The sequence below is a fragment of the Actinia tenebrosa genome, unplaced genomic scaffold, assembly GCF_029948245.1.
Source record: "Actinia tenebrosa isolate PJP-AT-01 unplaced genomic scaffold, QUT_ActTen_1.0 PGA_scaffold12__29_contigs__length_12842862, whole genome shotgun sequence".
In the NCBI taxonomy this organism is placed as follows: domain Eukaryota; kingdom Metazoa; phylum Cnidaria; class Anthozoa; order Actiniaria; family Actiniidae; genus Actinia; species Actinia tenebrosa.
Window position 1 is genome coordinate 6,841,849 of NW_028292572.1, and position 18,847 is coordinate 6,860,695.

At 36.4% G+C, this 18,847-nt stretch overlaps 1 protein-coding gene across 1 annotated transcript; it reads left to right on the forward strand.

Annotated features, from left to right (window-relative positions):
• Positions 1 to 1,680: 1,680 nt before the first annotated feature.
• On the forward strand, positions 1,681 to 18,304 carry LOC116301977 (actin-binding LIM protein 2). Its single transcript, XM_089028560.1, has 17 exons — positions 1,681 to 1,833; positions 1,984 to 2,085; positions 7,301 to 7,484; positions 8,433 to 8,557; positions 8,952 to 9,078; positions 9,444 to 9,537; positions 10,016 to 10,103; positions 11,772 to 11,842; positions 12,567 to 12,600; positions 12,819 to 12,928; positions 13,195 to 13,249; positions 13,707 to 13,741; positions 14,744 to 14,824; positions 15,715 to 15,751; positions 16,197 to 16,237; positions 17,015 to 17,089; positions 17,466 to 18,304. The coding sequence occupies exons 1-17, from the start codon at positions 1,830 to 1,832 to the stop codon at positions 17,577 to 17,579; spliced, it is 1,377 nt and encodes a 458-aa protein (XP_088884686.1). The 5' UTR covers positions 1,681 to 1,829; the 3' UTR covers positions 17,580 to 18,304.
• Positions 18,305 to 18,847: the final 543 nt, after the last annotated feature.

Below are 18,847 nucleotides of genomic sequence, written 5' to 3' on the forward strand. Positions count from 1 at the left end.
TCGATATAATAAACCCAAAATAACACATCCAGATAAATAACCTATAAGTAAAGGTAAATAATCTGAAAAGTTCACTCTCTACTTATTGATTATTATAGAGACAAAAAAAAGTAATGAAAGGTTATGGCTATCACAAACCGAACTACAAAAGCCACGCCCATTTAAACATCCCCGTACCACGTAATTTAAAACAACAAAAGATACAAACATCTACATACATATGTAACCTTAGACACATTATTAATATTGACACATTTGCAACGTTCGGAGTCAATAGGGAGGAGCACAACAGCACTGTAGGTATAAATAATATAACATTTCCTTTTGCAAACATGTAGAGAAAAATCTTTAATCCAAAAAAACTCAGCAACTAATACGAATAATAATAACGAGTTTTTTCATTGTTCCCTCCTAAAAATTTTTATAGAAAATGGTTCGAGGCACAGGTTTTGTCCAAATGGCGAAAGACGAGGGATTCATTCCCCAATTGCAGAAAGAGCGCAGCATTCTTAACCAATCCTCAGAATAATTCTGTCAAAAACAAATAGCAAATGAGGAGTCCATGGATAATTAAAACGCACTTCAATTGTACACTTTTTAAATAATCTTCGACGTTTAATCATCGCAAAATGATAATTATAAACCTGGAATATTAAACGTGCTTACAAATATAGCCAAAATATACGTACTATATTTAGACAAACTCTGATATACTTGGAGGATTTTCATATTTATGTTAAGTTTTAAGGAAATAGTACAACGTATGGAAAAAAACGGGATTTTTATTATAAATAAGACGACACCATGAGCTGGCTTAGGAAAAAATGATGGTTTGATCAAATTTTGTATCGAACCACCAAATGATTGAAGGCCTCGAATTTTAAGTAATGACGGTTTTTATGGCCGCCCTTGTACTAGTAGATCTATGGCCATCTTTCTAACTGTTTTGAAACCGCGAAAAAATATTCCATTTATTAAGAGATCTAATTTGAATAAAGTTTAGTGCTAGCCTTGTATCCCACTTTCGATCGTGCGTTACTATGCATTTATTTGTCTTTTTTTTTTTTTTTTTTTCATTCCATTCATGTTCAGTTCAAGTTTCAAGTTCCTAGATTCAATCCTTATTCGTTCAGTCTCTTGCCAGTGGTTCCTTTAAAACATTCACTCGTTCATTCGTCGATGAATTCATTCATTCTTTCATTCGTTCATTCTTTCATTCGTTCGTTCGTTTATTTGTTCATTCGTTCATTCGTTCATTCGTTCATTCGTTCATTCGTTCATTCGTCCATTCGTCCATTCGTTCATTCGTTCATTCGTTCATTCGTTCATTCGCTCATTCGTTCATTCCCTCATTCGTTCATTCGTTCATTTCGTTAATCCGTTCATTCGTTCATTCCCTCATTCGTTCATTCGTTCATTCCTTCATTCCTTCATTCCTTCATAGATTTCTACACTCGGGCTTCCTGTGTTATCATGAAAATTTCGCAAATACCGCTAGTTCCCTAAATAAAACACTATTCACTCTATTCCTTTCAAATTTGCATTGTCTTTCACTTCCCATTTCATTTATCGTTCTATTGCATTTTGTTATGAAGTCTATATGGGAAAAGCCCGCAACTCGCCGGCCCCCGACGACCCCTCACGCTCGAAAAGCATTCTGGATGGAACAGTGTTATTGTATCTCATCGCTTCAGTGGCTGGGAAAGAAAGCTCCGCACTACCAACACTCTACAAGCAATCTCTCCTAACAAAAACAATCCTACGAGTTTATTTACCCTCTGATCTAACATTCCCAATCAATTATCTTCCCATCAGAGGTAAATCAAGTCATGGGTAAGTGAAGATTTTTGCTTTGTCTTCAAATCGCGCGCGAAAAGCGCCTCAAAAACCAACGATTCGAATTCTTTTGTCATGATTTTTAACCTCGGATTTGACTCTTCTTCCTCGCTTTTAAGCTCTTAAAATCTTAAAATGTCCTTGCAGGGGAAGCTGATATATTCTGTTGGAAGTGTAGAAAGCCTTGTTCTGGAGAAATTCTGAAATTCAACGACCATATTTTTCATTCAGACTGTTTGACTTGCAGAGGTAAAGACAAGCTTATGTTTACTACGATAATTTTCAAATATGACCTTCAATTGTCTATAATTTCCCTTTAACTACGGGCTTAGAATTTCCTTTCCTGGTTAAATCCAAATTGTAAAAACCCCTATCTCTCGAGAACGAGAAAGATTAGCTGTATTCAAACAGGATTTTTGTTTTTATGTTTTTTACTCCTCGTAAAGTGTGCAATCTTTTGTATTTAAATCATTATTACTACTTCAAAATAACACAATAAGCTTTATGCAAAATAAATGCTAAGATCTCCTGGTAACGCTTCTTTCCTGCATATAAAACACTCCTCTAAAAGCGACATTCTTTCCAAGTACAAGAGCTTTCTGGTTTCAAATTACAGCTTAAAAATTGATCCAAATTTTCAATTTTTTACTTAAAATTTTTACGAATAAATCTTCTAAATCATCAATCTTAGAAAATTGAGATGTTTTTTCAAAATTCCAGTTAGAGATTTGTTTAATTTTTGTTTTATTTATGGTTAGATTCATTAGAGAAGTTTAGATAAGCGTGCAAAAGGGACGCTTTTAATGTCACAAAGTGTGCCAGAAATGTTCATACTTTAAATTTTTGACATATCGTGAAATATAAAGAGCTCAGAGATTGGATTTCTCGCTACTCAAGTGTATAAAGAGACGCCATCACGATATATCTTCAATAAACCACATTCATATATCTTAAAATGCAAATAACTACCAAAAAAGACATATTATTATAAATAATTCTCAAATATTTTGTAATAATATTTTTAACATTTTGAATCAAAAAGTTTTGTTTTTGATAATGTAAAAAAAATTCATGCTAGAGTAATTTTCACTCACGCTTAACAAATATTCTGGATTTATTTTTTTCCGGTCCGGTATCCTAAAAAATCGTGCGTTCTGATTGGCTGTTTGAGCGGGCGGTATTTTGTAAGTATCTGCCCGCGCGCGCGGTCCGGTATCCTTTGCCGCTAAACGACAACACAAAACGATTACCAAAACAAGTAAAAAAAATACGGGAAAAAAATAAATAAGTTATTTACCGTCCTATAGTCGGTCCGGATAGGAAAAAACTGTGCCCTCGGTCTTGAACACGGACCTCGGCCTAACGGCCTCGGTCCGTATATTCAAGACCTCGGGCACAGTTTTTCCCTATCCGGACCTCCTGGCCGGTAAATAACATATATGTATGTTTTTAGTTATTTGCTAGTCAAGGTTGAAAAAATATATTTGTTGTCTTTTGAGAAGGATACATTTATTGTCCAAACCCAAGTCAATCGGTTTTAGCAGGTGCCACACATATATTATTGTTAGAATTTCTATATTAGTATGAATTGTATTTAAAATTATACAATCATGCAAAACTAGCTTGATTTACTCACATTCCACGCATATTTTTAACAATTAGTCATCTTAAATTATCGAGGCATATACTCACGATTTACTCAATGATCTAATTTTATATATACTCCAAATGAATAATATTTTTAAATATTCACACATAATATATATGGTTTGTGTACAGTATGTATCCGTTTAAACACAGCATGACAGTATATGGTGCTACGCCTTTGAAATATACCTTGTTCACCATATGTATAAACTACCAAATTTATGACACAGTTCATATTTCGTGCTTTCTATTTATAGGCTATAATCAAAGCTAATTTTAAAAGTTATTAAAATGAAGAGAGTCATAAAATTCTGCCTTCATGCCAAAATTTTAAATTATTTTAAAGATTGGTTTACGGTAAACTAAATATTTTAGCAATGTTTTGGCTATTGTATGTTTATTTAGTTAATTTTAAACATAAAAAATCAGATTAATGATAAACGCCAAGATTAGTTTAAGACAAAATAATGGTATATATATATATATATATATATTTAAATTCAGTATTTTTCTTTTTCTTTTTGTAAAGCGCTTTAGAATATGTTATAGTTTAAGCGCTATATAAATTTAATATATTATTATTTATTATTATTATTGATAAGTAGCACTAATGATAAAACAATAAAAACATTAGACATTGCACTATTTAGTGTAAAAATAAATTACTGTTTCACGATTTATAATTACAGTAGCATATGTTTACACTTTAACAATGTGATTGAATAGGTAAAACATGTAAGTATATTTAGCATGGTCTTGGCTCCTACAAGTAATATAACTTACCCGCAAGGACTCGAGTCATGATTCAACAGTATTTCAAAGAATAATCATTTTTGAAATAATTCAGTATTGATATTTAGCAATTATTTGCCGAAGGCGAAGTAAATATTGGGGAATATTTACCGAGACGCGAGTCTTCAGCGAGGTAAATATTCTCCATATTCACTGAGCCTGATGCGAATAATTGTTTTAGCATATACCAACTTGTGTGCAGAGTAACTTATTTTTATATACAATAATTCAATAAAAACAAACAAACAGAAACTTGCAGTTTGCATGACAAATTCACGCAAAACTTTTAGCACAACTTTTAGGCCATACTTCGTTGCCTTTTTAGTGTTGATAGGAATGGCATTTACTTTCATTTTTCAATTTCCTCATCGGAAATTGTAGCAAAATGATTGCCGGCAGATGCCATTTTGTTGCTGACTCAATATTCCGAGATTCAGAGGTGAATATCGTACAATATTCACCTCCAATTGACCAATGATATATTGATATATTGGTATATGCTAATAAAAGATATAAATTTATTTATTTATTTACAAAATGAATAAAAATCGTATGATAATAAAAATTCATAAAGTTCAAAGATGATCATACAACTAAGAGTCAATAATAACATTATTAATTAACATTATTTTTCAATAAATTTGAACTTGTATGCATATATCTAGTATATAAATTATTTAGTAATCACTATATGTGTACATAATACCAATATTCATTGTTGATTTTTGTTAAAATAGAGTGCTCACACTAAATCCGTAAAACAAATACTAATTTTTAGCACTAAGTAGTGATAATTAAACAGTAAAAAACAAAGGATTCTGTATGAAATAGTACTAATTAGTACTATTTAATGTTCATGGTTTTAGTGCGTGCACTCTAACCTTTTTTAAGAGAAAAGAATAGATAGAATGTATAGAATCTACAGATAGCATTCCGCACTGTATGAGGACTGAAATCCAATCTTCAGTGCCTTTCATTATTCACACCACATAGAGAACCAATTTGAAACATGTTGAAACATGTATTTCACAAACAATGATAAGAACAGTGCATTAGGCCATTAAGGACTGGAGAGTTGTCAAGATGTCAAACCAAGATTAGGACAGTCTGGAGTAGTTGCACTATGTCTTAATTTGTTTTAATTTATGAAACAAAGATGTGGTAACTTTGATTATAAAGAACTTTTTTTTTATCAACGTAAATCTTTGATTTTACAGCAGGCGTCCCAGACCTCCTATATATCCCATATTTCCTATAATTTGTATAGGATCCTATAAAGAGCCTATATTTAAAGAAAACCTCCTATATTTCCTATAAATAGGACAACTGCTGAGTGATTCATTTATATTTTACACTGTTTAGCATATTTGGCGAAGGAGATAAAATGGCCCTTTTTTTTTTTGGTTCTGATTTTTTTGTTATTGCTTTTTAGTTCTGCAAATCATTGCCTGTGCACCCTCCCGATCCCTGGTTACGTCACCGAAAAGCTATCTTAGCTCCTATAAAGTGCATATATTTTTGGGAAAAAATCCTATATTTACCTATATTTAGAACTTGCACAGCCTATATTTCCTATCAAATTTGTCTAAAAAGTGGCTGGGATGCCTGTTACAGTCTAAATTGCTCAAACTTACCCTCCTAGATTGCATAAACGGCTTCTTTATTAAAACATTAAAATCTATAATTTTTTCTGAGAATCAAAGACTCAGGATTCAAAATAATAACTGTTTATAAACTCGAATTCTGATTGGATTATGTTGTGCTATATATAGAATAATCCAATATGAATCCACCTTTTCGGCACTAGCCATCACAGGGTATAAATTGTTTTAGATCGTGTTACGGTCACCAAGAAGTTCAGACATTGTTCTCGAATTTTGGTACAAATGTACTGACTTTAAATGAACTATTTATTTGGTTAATGTTTAGTTAGTTCTCTAAATACAAGTAAATGATCATTTTTCTAGCTTGATTGAAGCTTTTCCTACTGCTGTTAAGAGAGCTAACTAAAGAAATCTTACTATATTTTCTCTTTAAAGTCAGTGAATTTGTACGGGAATCCAAGAACAATGTCCGAACTTTTTGGTGACCGTAACACAATCCAAGTTCGCGCCGAAAAGGTGAATTCGAGATTTTAAGCTGCACACTGATTGGGACAAACATTGCAATACAATAATCATAGTAGACAGCTACTATCAACCAAATAAATTGTTAAAGATGTGGTCTAATGATTTACAGATCACAGTTAGTTAGTTGCTGGTCATCATCACTGCCCAAACTAGAATTTGCTCCATCATACATGTACGTCATTTCTGGCTTAACATTACTGGTCAAAGTGATCATGACCAGCAAGGCAAAGATTTGACCAGACAAGTTTCAATTCTGATTGGACATTGTCCAATGACCTGCCATTATTAAGCCCTGGGCCCGGTTGTATGAAGGGTGAATAGCACTATCTGATGGATAAATCCTTATCCAGTAGATAAGTTGCAGATAGTACTATCCAACCTTTGTACTACCCGGCCCTGCTTTATTCGATAAATGGCAGTCAACTGTCAATAGACCAAGTTGTTTGATCTGCACATTTTGGACCATTTAATTCCACTCTTGGCAGTTGATTCTTTCATTTGTGAATATTTTAACATGTTCGTCATAAAAGAACAATTCTCAAGGGAATGTCATGTGATCTGATGTACAATTTGCATACAAAGCTAACAAAGGTCTATTAGAGAGTTTTAGATTGACTTTTTTTTCTCCCCGCAAATGGCAAACGTGGACTACGTTTTCATAGTTTTCCTGTATTTTACTTTACCTTTTACAAACCTTCTCACCAAGCGCAAATACTCTTTTGTTTTTCTACTACTTGGACTTTTTTGTGATTCTTTTTCAGTCATTTAAAAGAATTTTTTGCTGGTCAACTGACATTACGTGTTTGCCGTGACAAAAAACTAAAACTCTCTATTAACCCCCAATTCTCTTGGTTGTTGGGTGTATAGTTATAACATGTTTGTATTCTTTACTGCAGTATGCAACTGTCTGCTGAAATCCCAGCCCATCTTTGACTATGAAGATCACTACTACTGTGGTGACGACTATCATCGTAACTATGGACAGAAGTGTCATGCCTGCAAGCAGTTCATTGAAGGAGAAGCTGTTGCAGTGCATGGGAATGTTTACCATGACTCCTGTTTCGTCTGTGGATATTGCAGGTATGTGTGCAAGTATATAATGATTGCACAAATCGAAAACATGCGTGTTTCCTGTGTGCAGTCATAAAAGCAAACATCGAAGATCTTCCCAGTAATGAATAGAGTTTTGAAGTGATGAAGTCACATAATATTGTTCTTTCTAAGGACTTTAGCATGTAAAACTATGACGTAGTGTGGAATTTCAGAGCAATAGAGCAAAAAACGGCTAAGACATAGGTAATTTAATAGGAAAATATTGCCACAAATTTCCTTTTGTTTGAGGCTGGATGTAACATGATTAGATCCAATGCAAAATAAGAGAAAATATGTGGAAATTTTTGGAGCTTAAATGTCCAATATTTCCATTTCTACTACTCGTAACAACCTTAAAGTTAACAGAAATGTAGTTGTTTTCTCTTCAAATATGAACTTTTCAAGACTGGATTACAATGACATCACACTTGGGTACTCTATTGATTGTGGCAAACAGAGAATATTAAATGAAATATGTTGTCAGATATTGGGAAACATCTCACTTGAAATGAAAAGTCTAGTGGTTGACACGTAATCATACTGTGCTACTCATTGCCTAGCAATGATAAAAAGGTAAATTATGCACCGTGAAAAGATGAAAAAACTTACTGACGTTTCGGACTCTAGTCCTTCGTCAGAGTAAAAGAGTGCCTCTTTTCACTGTGTATAATTTACCTTTTTATCATTACTGTTTCATTAGAAACACCAAAGCAGCTCACACTAGTTTATAGCTAGTTATCTTTACTCATTGACTACATGTGCTTAATTAACTTTCAAACGCCATTTCTTTTTATCTAGTTCCATTCTTTTTAAGGTAATAAATAAATTTACAATTATAAAGTTCTAAGTTCTTTGTTTTAGGGCATGTGTGCTAATCGTAATGTCCACGGCTGATCTACACAATTAGCTCAACTTTTAATTTTTATTATTCTTTAGGCAGCCATTTCCTAATGGAGAGAAGATAGCCTATGACGGCAAGGACTATAAGTGCCAAAAATGTGTTAACACACCAAGGAAATCTCCAAGTCCTCGGCCTGCTCATAGTCCTCAGCCCGTCCATAGTAAGTATAATAGAATGATGGTGATAATGATGGTGTTGATGGTGGTGATGTTGATGGTGATGTTGATGTTGGTGATGATGATGATGATGAGGTTGATGGTGATGCTGTTGATGGTGATGATGATGGTGATGATGATGGTGATGATAACGATGATGGTGATGATGATGGTAATGATGTTGACGATGAAGAAATCTAGTTCAAGCCCACCATGTTAACCCTATTTGGAATAAGTCCCTACTACTATCCACCCCAGCCCCCATTTGCATACAGTGGGTAACTACTACCATCCCATTCTTGGGACTTTGAGATTGTAGCGGCACAGTATACATATTTGAATCTTAGGTCCTGATACTATACTCATCACTGACTGTTATTATTTCTTTGACTTTTCAAGGGTGTGCTGGATGTGATGAAGAGATCAAGGGTAATCAAGCCCTGTTAGCCCTGAACAAACAATGGCACTTGTGGTGCTTTACCTGTACCCGATGCCACACCCTGTTGTCTGGTGAATACATGGGCAAGTAAGTTAACATGCCTTGTTACTAAACCATTATCAGTACTTTGTCATTAGGTTGTCAGTAGGGTGTTGGTGGGTTATCAGTAGGGTGTTGGTGGGTTGTCAGTAGGGTGTTGGTGGGTTGTCAGTAGGGTGTTGGTGGGTTATCAGTAGGGTGTTGGTGGGTTGTCAATAGGGTGTTGGTGGGTTGTCAGTAGGGTGTTGGTGGGTTGTCAGTAGGGTGTTGGTGGGTTGTCAGTAGGGTGTTGGTAGGTGGTCAGTAGGCTGTTAATAGGTTGTTGATGGGTTGGTCAGTAGGGTGTTGAAGGGGGGTCAGTAGGATGTTGATAGAATGTCGGCAGGGTGTTAACATGTCACCATTTTTTTAAGGGAAGGCAAGCCCTACTGCGAGAAAGATTACCAAGAACTGTTTGGCGTAAGGTGTGCTGGCTGTCAGGGCTACATCACTGGTAAAGTGCTGCAGGTTTGTGGTTGCTTTTTATAATTACAACACTCTATATATACCTTTTTTTTTTTGTTTGTCTTGCCAAACGTACTGCCATCATACTGCCTCCCAGTTAGCTCAGTTGGTTGGGCATGGGTCTGTTGTGCAGGAGAGCGTTGGTTCAAGCCTCCACAGCCGGACTCACACTCAGGGTCTTAAAATATCTGAGTAGAAGGTGCTGCCTTTGCTCCTAAAATATCTGCAAATGGTTAGACCTTTGCTGTGGCTCTGATGACCACGTAAAATGGTGGTCCCATCTCACTTAGAATCATTAAACGTAGAGGACCACAAATTTATCAGTGCTAAGTTGCCTACTGTCATGTGTCACCCTGTCTAAAACAAAGATGTTATAATGGTGTCATTATCAATGCAGCCATAGCAATGCATGCCACACCCAAGTTGCTGTTGTTGTTAACCATGCCTTTGTAATAATGAGTCAAATCATTTATCTTACTAGGCTGGCGACAAGCACTACCATCCCAGTTGCTCTCGGTGTGCAAGATGCCATAAGGTGTTTGGCGAAGGGGAAGAAATGTACCTGCAAGGTAAGAAGCAGCACAAATATTTCTTTAAAGGATTTTTTTAAAATTATTATTTTGAAAAGGAAATAGAGCATTTGTTATTTAGTGAAATATTTTTGTATTAGAGCGGATGCAATTAAACTGTGAAATAAAATCAAACTAAATAGTATCTATTTAGTGACTAATAGTTGCTAAACCAGAACATTCATCATACAAAGACAAATACACAAGAGACCATTTGTGTCTTTTGTTTAATAAATGTTCTGGTTGAGTGATAGCAACTATTAGTCACTAAATAGATACTATTAGTTAGTATTTGGGCCTCCCCGATTAGCAAAGCACGTGTGCCAAGCTAGAAGTTTTCGAGACTATAATAAAGTTTATTGTTATTTATCATCATTATCATTTAGTTTGATTTTTTTCACGGTTTGATTGAATCCGCTCTATAAAACAAAAGTATGAAAGTAAATATCAAGGTTGTGTGGTGGTACACTCACTTCTCAGAGTTTTATCTGTGAGTTAGTCATGCTCTGACTTAGATCAGTCCAGAGGTTGTTTCAGCGTTTGATCTGTGAGTTAGCCATGCCCTGACTTAGATCAGCCCCGAGGTTGTTTCAGGGTTCTATCTGTGAGTTAGCCATGCCCTGACTTAGATCAGCCCAGAGGTTGATTCAGGGTTCTATCTGTGAGTTAGCCGTGCCCTGACTTATATCAGCCCAGAGGTCGTTTCAGGGTTGTATCTGTGAGTTAGCCATGCCCTGACTTAGATCAGCCCAGAGGTCGTTTCAGGGTTTGATCTGTGAGTTAGCCATGCCCTGACTTAGATCAGCCCAGAGGTTGTTTAAGAGTTCTATCTGTGAGTTAGCCTTGCCCTGACTTAGATCAGCCCAGAAGTTGTTTCAGGGTTCAATCTGTGAGTTAGCCGTGCCCTGACTTAGATCAGCCCAGAGGTTGTTTCAGGGTTCAATCCGTGAGTTAGCCATGCCCTGACTTAAATCAGCCCAGAGGTCGTTTCAGGGTTTGATCTGTGAGTTAGCCATGCTGTGACTCAGATCAGCACAGAGGTTGTTTTTGGATTGTTTTAAAGTGCTACTACGACGAAAATCGCTCCAACTTGGATTCAGCTGAAACTTCCTAAGAATACTCTTTAAAGGTCCAGTAATCACTGTATGAAGTGTTTTCTCGATATTCAGTACGAAAGTATGATATTTTTACGATTATTTTATGGAGTCTGTGACGTCATACACTCAACATCAAACATTGCTACATATATTTCTTTGTATATAAATCCTTAATTTATTTTATTCCTGTGAAGCCCAAAGGGTGGCTAATGTGCTTCTTTCACATTACTTGTGACTATAATTTATATTTTGGGGTGTTTGGGCATTTCTTTCTCCCTTTACTACTGATATTTTGATCATAAACTACAAAGAAATGTATGGAGCGATGTTCGATGTTGAGTGCATGACGTCACAGACTCCAAAAAATAATCGTAAAAATATCATACTTTCGTCCTGAATATCGAGAAAACACTTTATACAGTGATTACTCGACCTTTAAAGAGTATTCTTAGGAAGTTTCAGCTGAATCCAAGTTTGAGCGGTTTTCGTCGTAGTAGCACTTTAAACCCTACAATGTGTAGTAGTAACAGTAAAGTAAGAACGTCTCTAATATAATTGCATATATATATAGGCAATGAGATTTGGCATCCACGTTGTAGTGACGAGGCAGCCCTGGAGCAGAAGCAGTTGAACGCCAGACCAGTAAGTACAATTACAGTGCGACTACTATAACCAGGGCCACTAAGCCGGCGAGAACCAATCAAATTGTAGAATGAAAACAATACGTTTAAACTTCGGGAATTGGAGCCAATCAGAAAGCAGCAGAAAGCAATAGCCTTTCGTTCATATCTTTTTCATTCCCACGAGAAAATAACGGTGGAAAAATTACCATTCTTGTGCAGTCTAGTTTTCTGATTGGGTCGACTACCCTAAAGCTGGACAACATGGTTTTCATTCTACATTTTAATTGGCTCTCTTGTCTAACTGGTTTAAGTGGCCTCGGTTACGGTAGTTGCTAAGTGACGGGAAGTTTTTATATCATGTCACCAAAGCCCAGTCTACATTCATAGACTGAAGCAGTATTTAAAGATCCTATTATACATTCTAAGACATGTGCCACGAGAGATCTGTAATTACACTACTTGGTGGAAAAAATAGAAAACGCTCTTCTCTCATGTTCTGCCAATCCCCAAGTGCTTTATAACTGCACCCGCTACAGCAAGAAAGTTTTTTTTCTTTTATAAAACAAAAATTACAATAGCCGTTATTATGGATACGAATAACGAGACGAAAATTTACTATTCAGTGAACTTTTTTTGACTATAATGTTTTATAACCGCCAAAGTTCTTTAACCCAAACTAGGGACCGTTCTATTTTTACGTGCGTGAAGGGGCTGGTATAATTTTTTTTCCTTTTTTCTTACAGTTCAAAGATCAAATCATCCTTGCTCCTCAAACAGGTAAAGACATTTATTGTTTCACATATTCTTCATTTTTTCCATATAGTTTTTCCCCTTGAGGTATATTTACTTCCAAACAGCAAACTTTCGTATTTTGTTGGGCTACCTGTGGATTTGGCGGGGAATTTCTAAGTCAAAACGCGTGTGCTCCAAATCTCTGGTATCCGCTACTCCATGCTCGTAATATGCAAGGGTTGAATTTGGTTTTTTTTTTTCAGTGAGTCAAACTCATTCGGCCCCAGAACCGCCAGCGAGAACAGCAAGCCATAACGCCTGGAATAACGTGTACAAGGGAACTGCTCCTCCAGAGGAAGAAGCACCACCAAGGGTATGAAATCATTAGTTTTTCATTCATAAAACATGCATTGGATTTCACTGAATATTTTCCAGTTGGTTAACCATTTTGGTGTTACATGTCAGTATACCTTACGTTTTTCACTTATCTACAATTAGCGCTTTTTCTCAGCGTTTCGATTGGATGGATTGGAAAACAATGGGAAACCCTTTTAGTGTCACCGGCAAGGCAAACGCTCTGAAATATCTGGTTATTGGAGTTCCCCAAAATGCTTATAAAATGATTTATTTTACTTTCAGGAAACTAAGAGCAGGCCATATTCCTATCATGAGTATTCATCAGCTGCAAAGTCTTGTAAGTTGAAAATGAATGAAAAATGGAGTGAATGGATGGATGAAAGAATGAATGGATAACTGGATGGATGGATGGATGGATGCAATTATGAAAAGATGGATGGATGGATATATGGATGGAGGGAGGGAGGGAGGGAGGGATGGAAGGAAAGAAGGATGGATGGATGGATAAAAGAAGGGATGATGGAAGAAAGGATGGATGGATGGGTGAATGGAAGGATGGAAGGATGGAGGGATGGATGGATGGATGGATAAAGGATGGGATGATGGAAGAAAGGATGAATGAATGAATAAATAAGTGGTATGTAAGAGCAATACTTACTAACCACATTCATGCTTCCATGCTAGTGGGTATTAATGTTTTTGCCCGTTTTTGTGTTTTGTTTATAATAACCATTGTCCCCTTCCTCCTCCCCCTGCGGCACATAATAACCCTAATTTAAAATGTTTCTTTACAGATGGATCACGTGACAATCCCCCGCCATCTTCGGAGGTAAGATTCATTCTTTCCTTTTCAGTCTACAAACTTACTTATATTAATTCTGTTAGCTTTGGCAAAGAGAGGTAAACTATAAAATCCAGAGAAAAACTCTTCAATTACGGGAGAGACCTTACAAACTCTTCTCATGTGAGTCCAGTCACATTGTCCGCTGAATGAATCAAGATACAATCTTTGAACTCGACTACTGATTCGCTTCACTTCAAATCTATTAGTGCAATAGCTGTAGTCGTTATTCTTGGTCGGTTTTCTGAATAAATCAAAGGAAATTATTGAATTAACCTGTTTACAGATTTAAAGGGAATTATAAAAGAAAAATCAAGGCTTAAAATTTGAAAGTTCTTACCGGACTGTTCGAATCCATTCTCATGTTTATAAAACACAAACTAGACTGACACCAAAATTAGACAATCTTAACAGTCCGCACGTGCTCTGCATCACGTGACCTCAGGCCTAGTGTGACTCGGTAGCCACGAGTCACGTGATGCGGAGTCCAGGAATAGAAACCGCGACCCGAGATTTGAAAGGTGAATGCATTTCCATTATCCTTCCTTGATTCTCCATATCGGCGAAACTCGGCTCATTTTCATTGAATGAAGGTGTAAAGTTTTGCGGAGGAAAGAGAATAGGAAAACCCGGGGGAAAAACCCTTGAATCAAGGGAGAGACCTAACAAACTGTACTCACAATATGTGAGTTGAGCGATGTGTGCATGGAATATTAAATGTAGTGGTGTGTGTAAGTGAAAGCGCTAGAACGACTAGAGGGTCCTGAAAGGGTAAAATGGAAGCTAGGATTCGCTTTTTTGGGGCTGAGAAAATGGGATTTTATGCACTGGGAATGAGATTGAGATTGCCCTTCAGAACCCTCCGACTACACACTTTTAAAACTAAAGATTTTTTTACTGCTACATCACCTTTGATTCCTCATATCGAAACTCAACTCGTTTTCATTGAACGCATCTTTTAAATTCTTGATGTTTGACTGTTTTTACTAGAAACCTGCCCACAGAAGTGACATTCAAGTTCCTCTGGACATCAAAGGTGCTCCTCGTGTTCGACGATACAGCACTGAAGACGTAAGCACAAAATAACGAAACTAGAGCAGTTTTCGTATGACTGTGAAAAAGTCGGTGCCGTAGACACCAGGGAAAACCGTTTGCGCATGCGTGCACTTCAGCACGTTCTAAGAATTTTGAAGAGTTTGAGTGAGAAAATAGATGTTTGTTTTCTCCAAGTATACAAAAAAGTTCGAGAGCATACTTTTGTCAGACCAAGATACTGTATTAACAAACACAATATGAAAGAATTAGCCTTAAGTTTCAAGCATGGACACTACGTTTTGGCATTTTGTGAAGTCCAATTTATCAGGCACGTTTGAAAGTCAAATTTACTTATGTTTTGACCAATTTGCATACGGATTCAGAGCATGCGCAGACGTTTTTCACTCGTGTTGGTGCCGTATGGATAGTGCCGCAACTGTGATGTTTTCTAGAATTTTGATTGGCGGGTTTTTTTTTTGCGCAATGTGATTGGTCTGGCAGTGACGTGACCTTGGCGTGACCGTGTTCATACCGTGTTCCGGGCATTTGATTGGATGGAGAGTAAATTCTCGTGCAATGTGATTGGTCTGGCGTATGTCTTGCCGTGTCACGTGTTCGTTCATACATAAACTTCTCAAACAACATATCTAACACAGCAGATGAGATATTTTAGGATAAATTTACGTCTGAGTCTAAAACGTCGTGTCAGAAAAACTTAAAATTAAAAAAGTAAATAACGACATCCACTGAATCAATCCGAACGCGTAAGGTTCCTGCTTATTCAATCAAAATGCGCCGGCACGGCACATGTACATTTTCCACATTCATAAAAAGTTAAGGCACTGTACTTGGTACTATAGTTCGGCAGGGGGGACACGTTTTTGTTGTAAAAATCCAAATTTTGTTTTCCTTTTTTTTTTTGACAGAAAGACAAGCTGATGCAGAGAGACTCGTCCTACCATGGTAATAGGCAACGCTGTGCATTATTGTCTAGCTTGAGTCAGCCTGCATTATATAGTGTTTATTGAAGCTAAACCTGGGTAGGGAACAAGGTGCATTCTGGTCTAGCTAGGGTACAAAGACCTTTATTATATATGCCTTATTTGGTGTTGATCAAAGCTAGACCTGGGATTGGGAACAAGGTGCATTCTGGTCTAGCTAGGGTACAAACACCTTTGTTATATCATGCCTTATTTGGTGTTGATTAAAGCTAGACATGGGATAGGGAACAAGGTGCATTCTGGTCAGGCTTGGGTACAAATTTTTACATGGTCGTTTGCTTGATCCAAACTATACCTGTTGCACCTTGTGCCTTAGAAGTGACTGTGATAGTGAGCTGGTATACATTAGAATGGCACTGTTGTCGTTGTTGTTGTTGTTTAAAAAATATTTTTTCTCCCTTCGAAAGAAATGTCTTACAACAATATCGATGGACAGCCTCAACCTGACGTAAGTACTGTACTTTATGTAATTCTTTTAATGAATCATCAGTAGAGGTCATTGACCCACACACATGAGTAGAGTTCGTAAGGGACCTCTCTTGATTCAATGGTTTTTTCCTTCCGAGTTATCCGGTTTTCCTCCCTTCGCAAAACCTTACAAAATTCCAATGTAACTTATGAGTTAGCCATGCCCTGACTTAGATCAGCCCAGAGGTTGTTTCAGGGTTTGATCTGTGAGTTAGCCCTGCCCTGACTTCGATCAGCCCAGAGGTTGTTTCAGGGTTCAATCCGTGAGTTAGCCATGCCCTGACTTAGATCAGCCTAGAGGTTGTTTCATGGTTCTATCTGTGAGTTAGCCATGCCCTGACCTAGACCAGCCCAGAGGTTGTTTGAGGGTTCTATCTGTGAGTTAGCCATGCCCTGACTTAGATCAGCCCAGAGGTTGTTTCAGGGTTCTATCTGTGAGTTAGCCACGCCCTGACTCAGATCAGCCTAGAGGTTGTTTCAGGGTTCTATCTGTGAGTTATCCATGCCCTGACATAGATGAGCCCAGAGGTTGTTTCAGGGTTCTATCTGTGAGTTAGCCGTGCCCTGACTTAGATCAGTCCAGAGGTTGTTTCAGGGTTCTATCTGTGAGTTAGCCATGCCCTGACTTAGATCAGCCCAGAGGTTGTTTTAGGGTTTGATAATAGTGAGATCTTAATTCATTATTCATGAGTAAAACCATTGTCTTGGATTGTCCTATTATTGAAGACTATTTTTGACCATACTTGTGTTTCCATAGCGATATTATCGATATTCGGAACTCATGACCAGCAACTATCAACTGCCAAAAGGCGTGGACAAGACAATGCTTGAGGTGAGACATTGAACTAAAAGAACGCATATATGGCAGCCATGTTGGATTTTATAAGCCTTCACGGCCCGGTTGTACGAAGCCTGGATAGCGCTATCCGACGGATAAATCTTATCCAGTGGATAAATTTATTGGATAACAGCATCGACTTATCCACTGGATAAGGATTTATCCGCCGGATAGCGCTATTCAGGCTTCGTACAACCGGGCCAAGGAGTTGTGGATGAGAGTACGCGATTGTCAGTTGTACAATTTTTTGGCCAATGGTCAGTTGACTGTTAATAATTTTACATTCGCTGACAATAACTACCAAAATAATGACCTTTTTTCGATAGCTCTTTATGAGCTTTTAAACGTCTATTTTTGTGTTTTATTCCAGACCTACCTAACGCCAGAAGAATTCCAGAAAGTTTTCTCAATGCCGAGAGAAGAATTCTACAAGCTACCACAGTGGAAGCAAAACCAGTATAAGAAAAAAGCCCTCCTCTTCTAAGATATACAACATTTTATAGGCATTTTAAAGTTAAATCATAGAAAAAAACTAAGAAAACACTAACTTCTGGAATAGTGTACTTCATAATCAAATTTTTATCAAATATAATCTTGTGACGTAATTTCCGGTCCGTTCTAATTTACATTTTTGGCGCCAAAATTATAACCGGAAGTGACTCTCTCCAGATTGAAACAAAATTTGTCTTTCTTAGAACATGAAAATAAGAAAATAACTTTATAATATCCTAAAATCAATTGGAAAAATAAAAATACTTCTTTTTAAAGCTCTAATTCTATAAAATATTTTTAAATCATATACAAACCAGTTTAAGCAAAATTTTCCCTTTAAATTAAAGACAAAAAAATTTCCCTTTACATTGAAGATATTTTCAACCATTAATGTAAAACTACGTTTTCATTTTATCAAAACTAGTGCATAAACTAAAATAAGTTTGCATTGAGTGTGTACGTCAAAATTATCTATAATTTCGAAAACAACTCGTTAGAAAAGTTTTAAGGCACATTTTTCTTTTAATTTGTTTGAAAATTTTAACTGTAAATTTTAAATTTTGATGTTTAAAAACAATATATACTTCAGTGTGGGTTTTTGAAACGCATATTTTAGTTGTTTGCTGAATGAGTGTAATTTTTAATTCTTAATTCTTTTGTCACTTGGGACATCTTATGGTTCAATTCAAAAAGCCATCAATAAATACGTATAGATAACTGTTGTTGTTGTTGCTGCTGTTGCTGTTGGTGTAACTACCACTCGGGTTTGTGGGTCGTTAACGAGCAATAATTTTTACAATTCAACAAAGCTAACTTTTTTCTTCGATGATACTTGCTTATGTCTACTAACTCCGTTTTCCACATTCTCTTTGAATAAAAATTGATCATTTCCTGCAGAACAGCAGCTATTTCTTCTAGGATTGTCTCTAACAAGAGTTCTACCATATCTTTTGCAATTCTGTGCATCGTTCTTCGAATGATATCTGAGTCCTTGGTTTTCGTCGTCTTCATTCAGTCTTAGAATATTATGGAAAATCAAAACAAAGGCTTTATCCATTTCTTTTTCATAACCTTTGAATCTTCTTGTCTTTCGTTTATGACTTTTCGTGTAAAGCTGCTTTGTTTCGCGATGCCCAGACATTTTTTTCCACTCCAAAAACAATTTATACTTCAGTGTTTCTCGATTATTTGATTCGACGCTTATTGGGTAAAGTTTGAATAACTTTGTCACTTCTTTTCCAGAAATCAGTCTCTAAAATT

What these genes read in the sequence shown, in the direction of transcription:
- LOC116301977 (XM_089028560.1), top strand. An exon ending in TAGTCCTCAGCCCGTCCATA is followed by an intron (nt 8,558 to 8,951) that starts GTAAGTATAATA and finishes TGACTTTTCAAG; the next exon opens with GGTGTGCTGGATGTGATGAA. An exon ending in TCACTGGTAAAGTGCTGCAG is followed by an intron (nt 9,538 to 10,015) that starts GTTTGTGGTTGC and finishes TTATCTTACTAG; the next exon opens with GCTGGCGACAAGCACTACCA.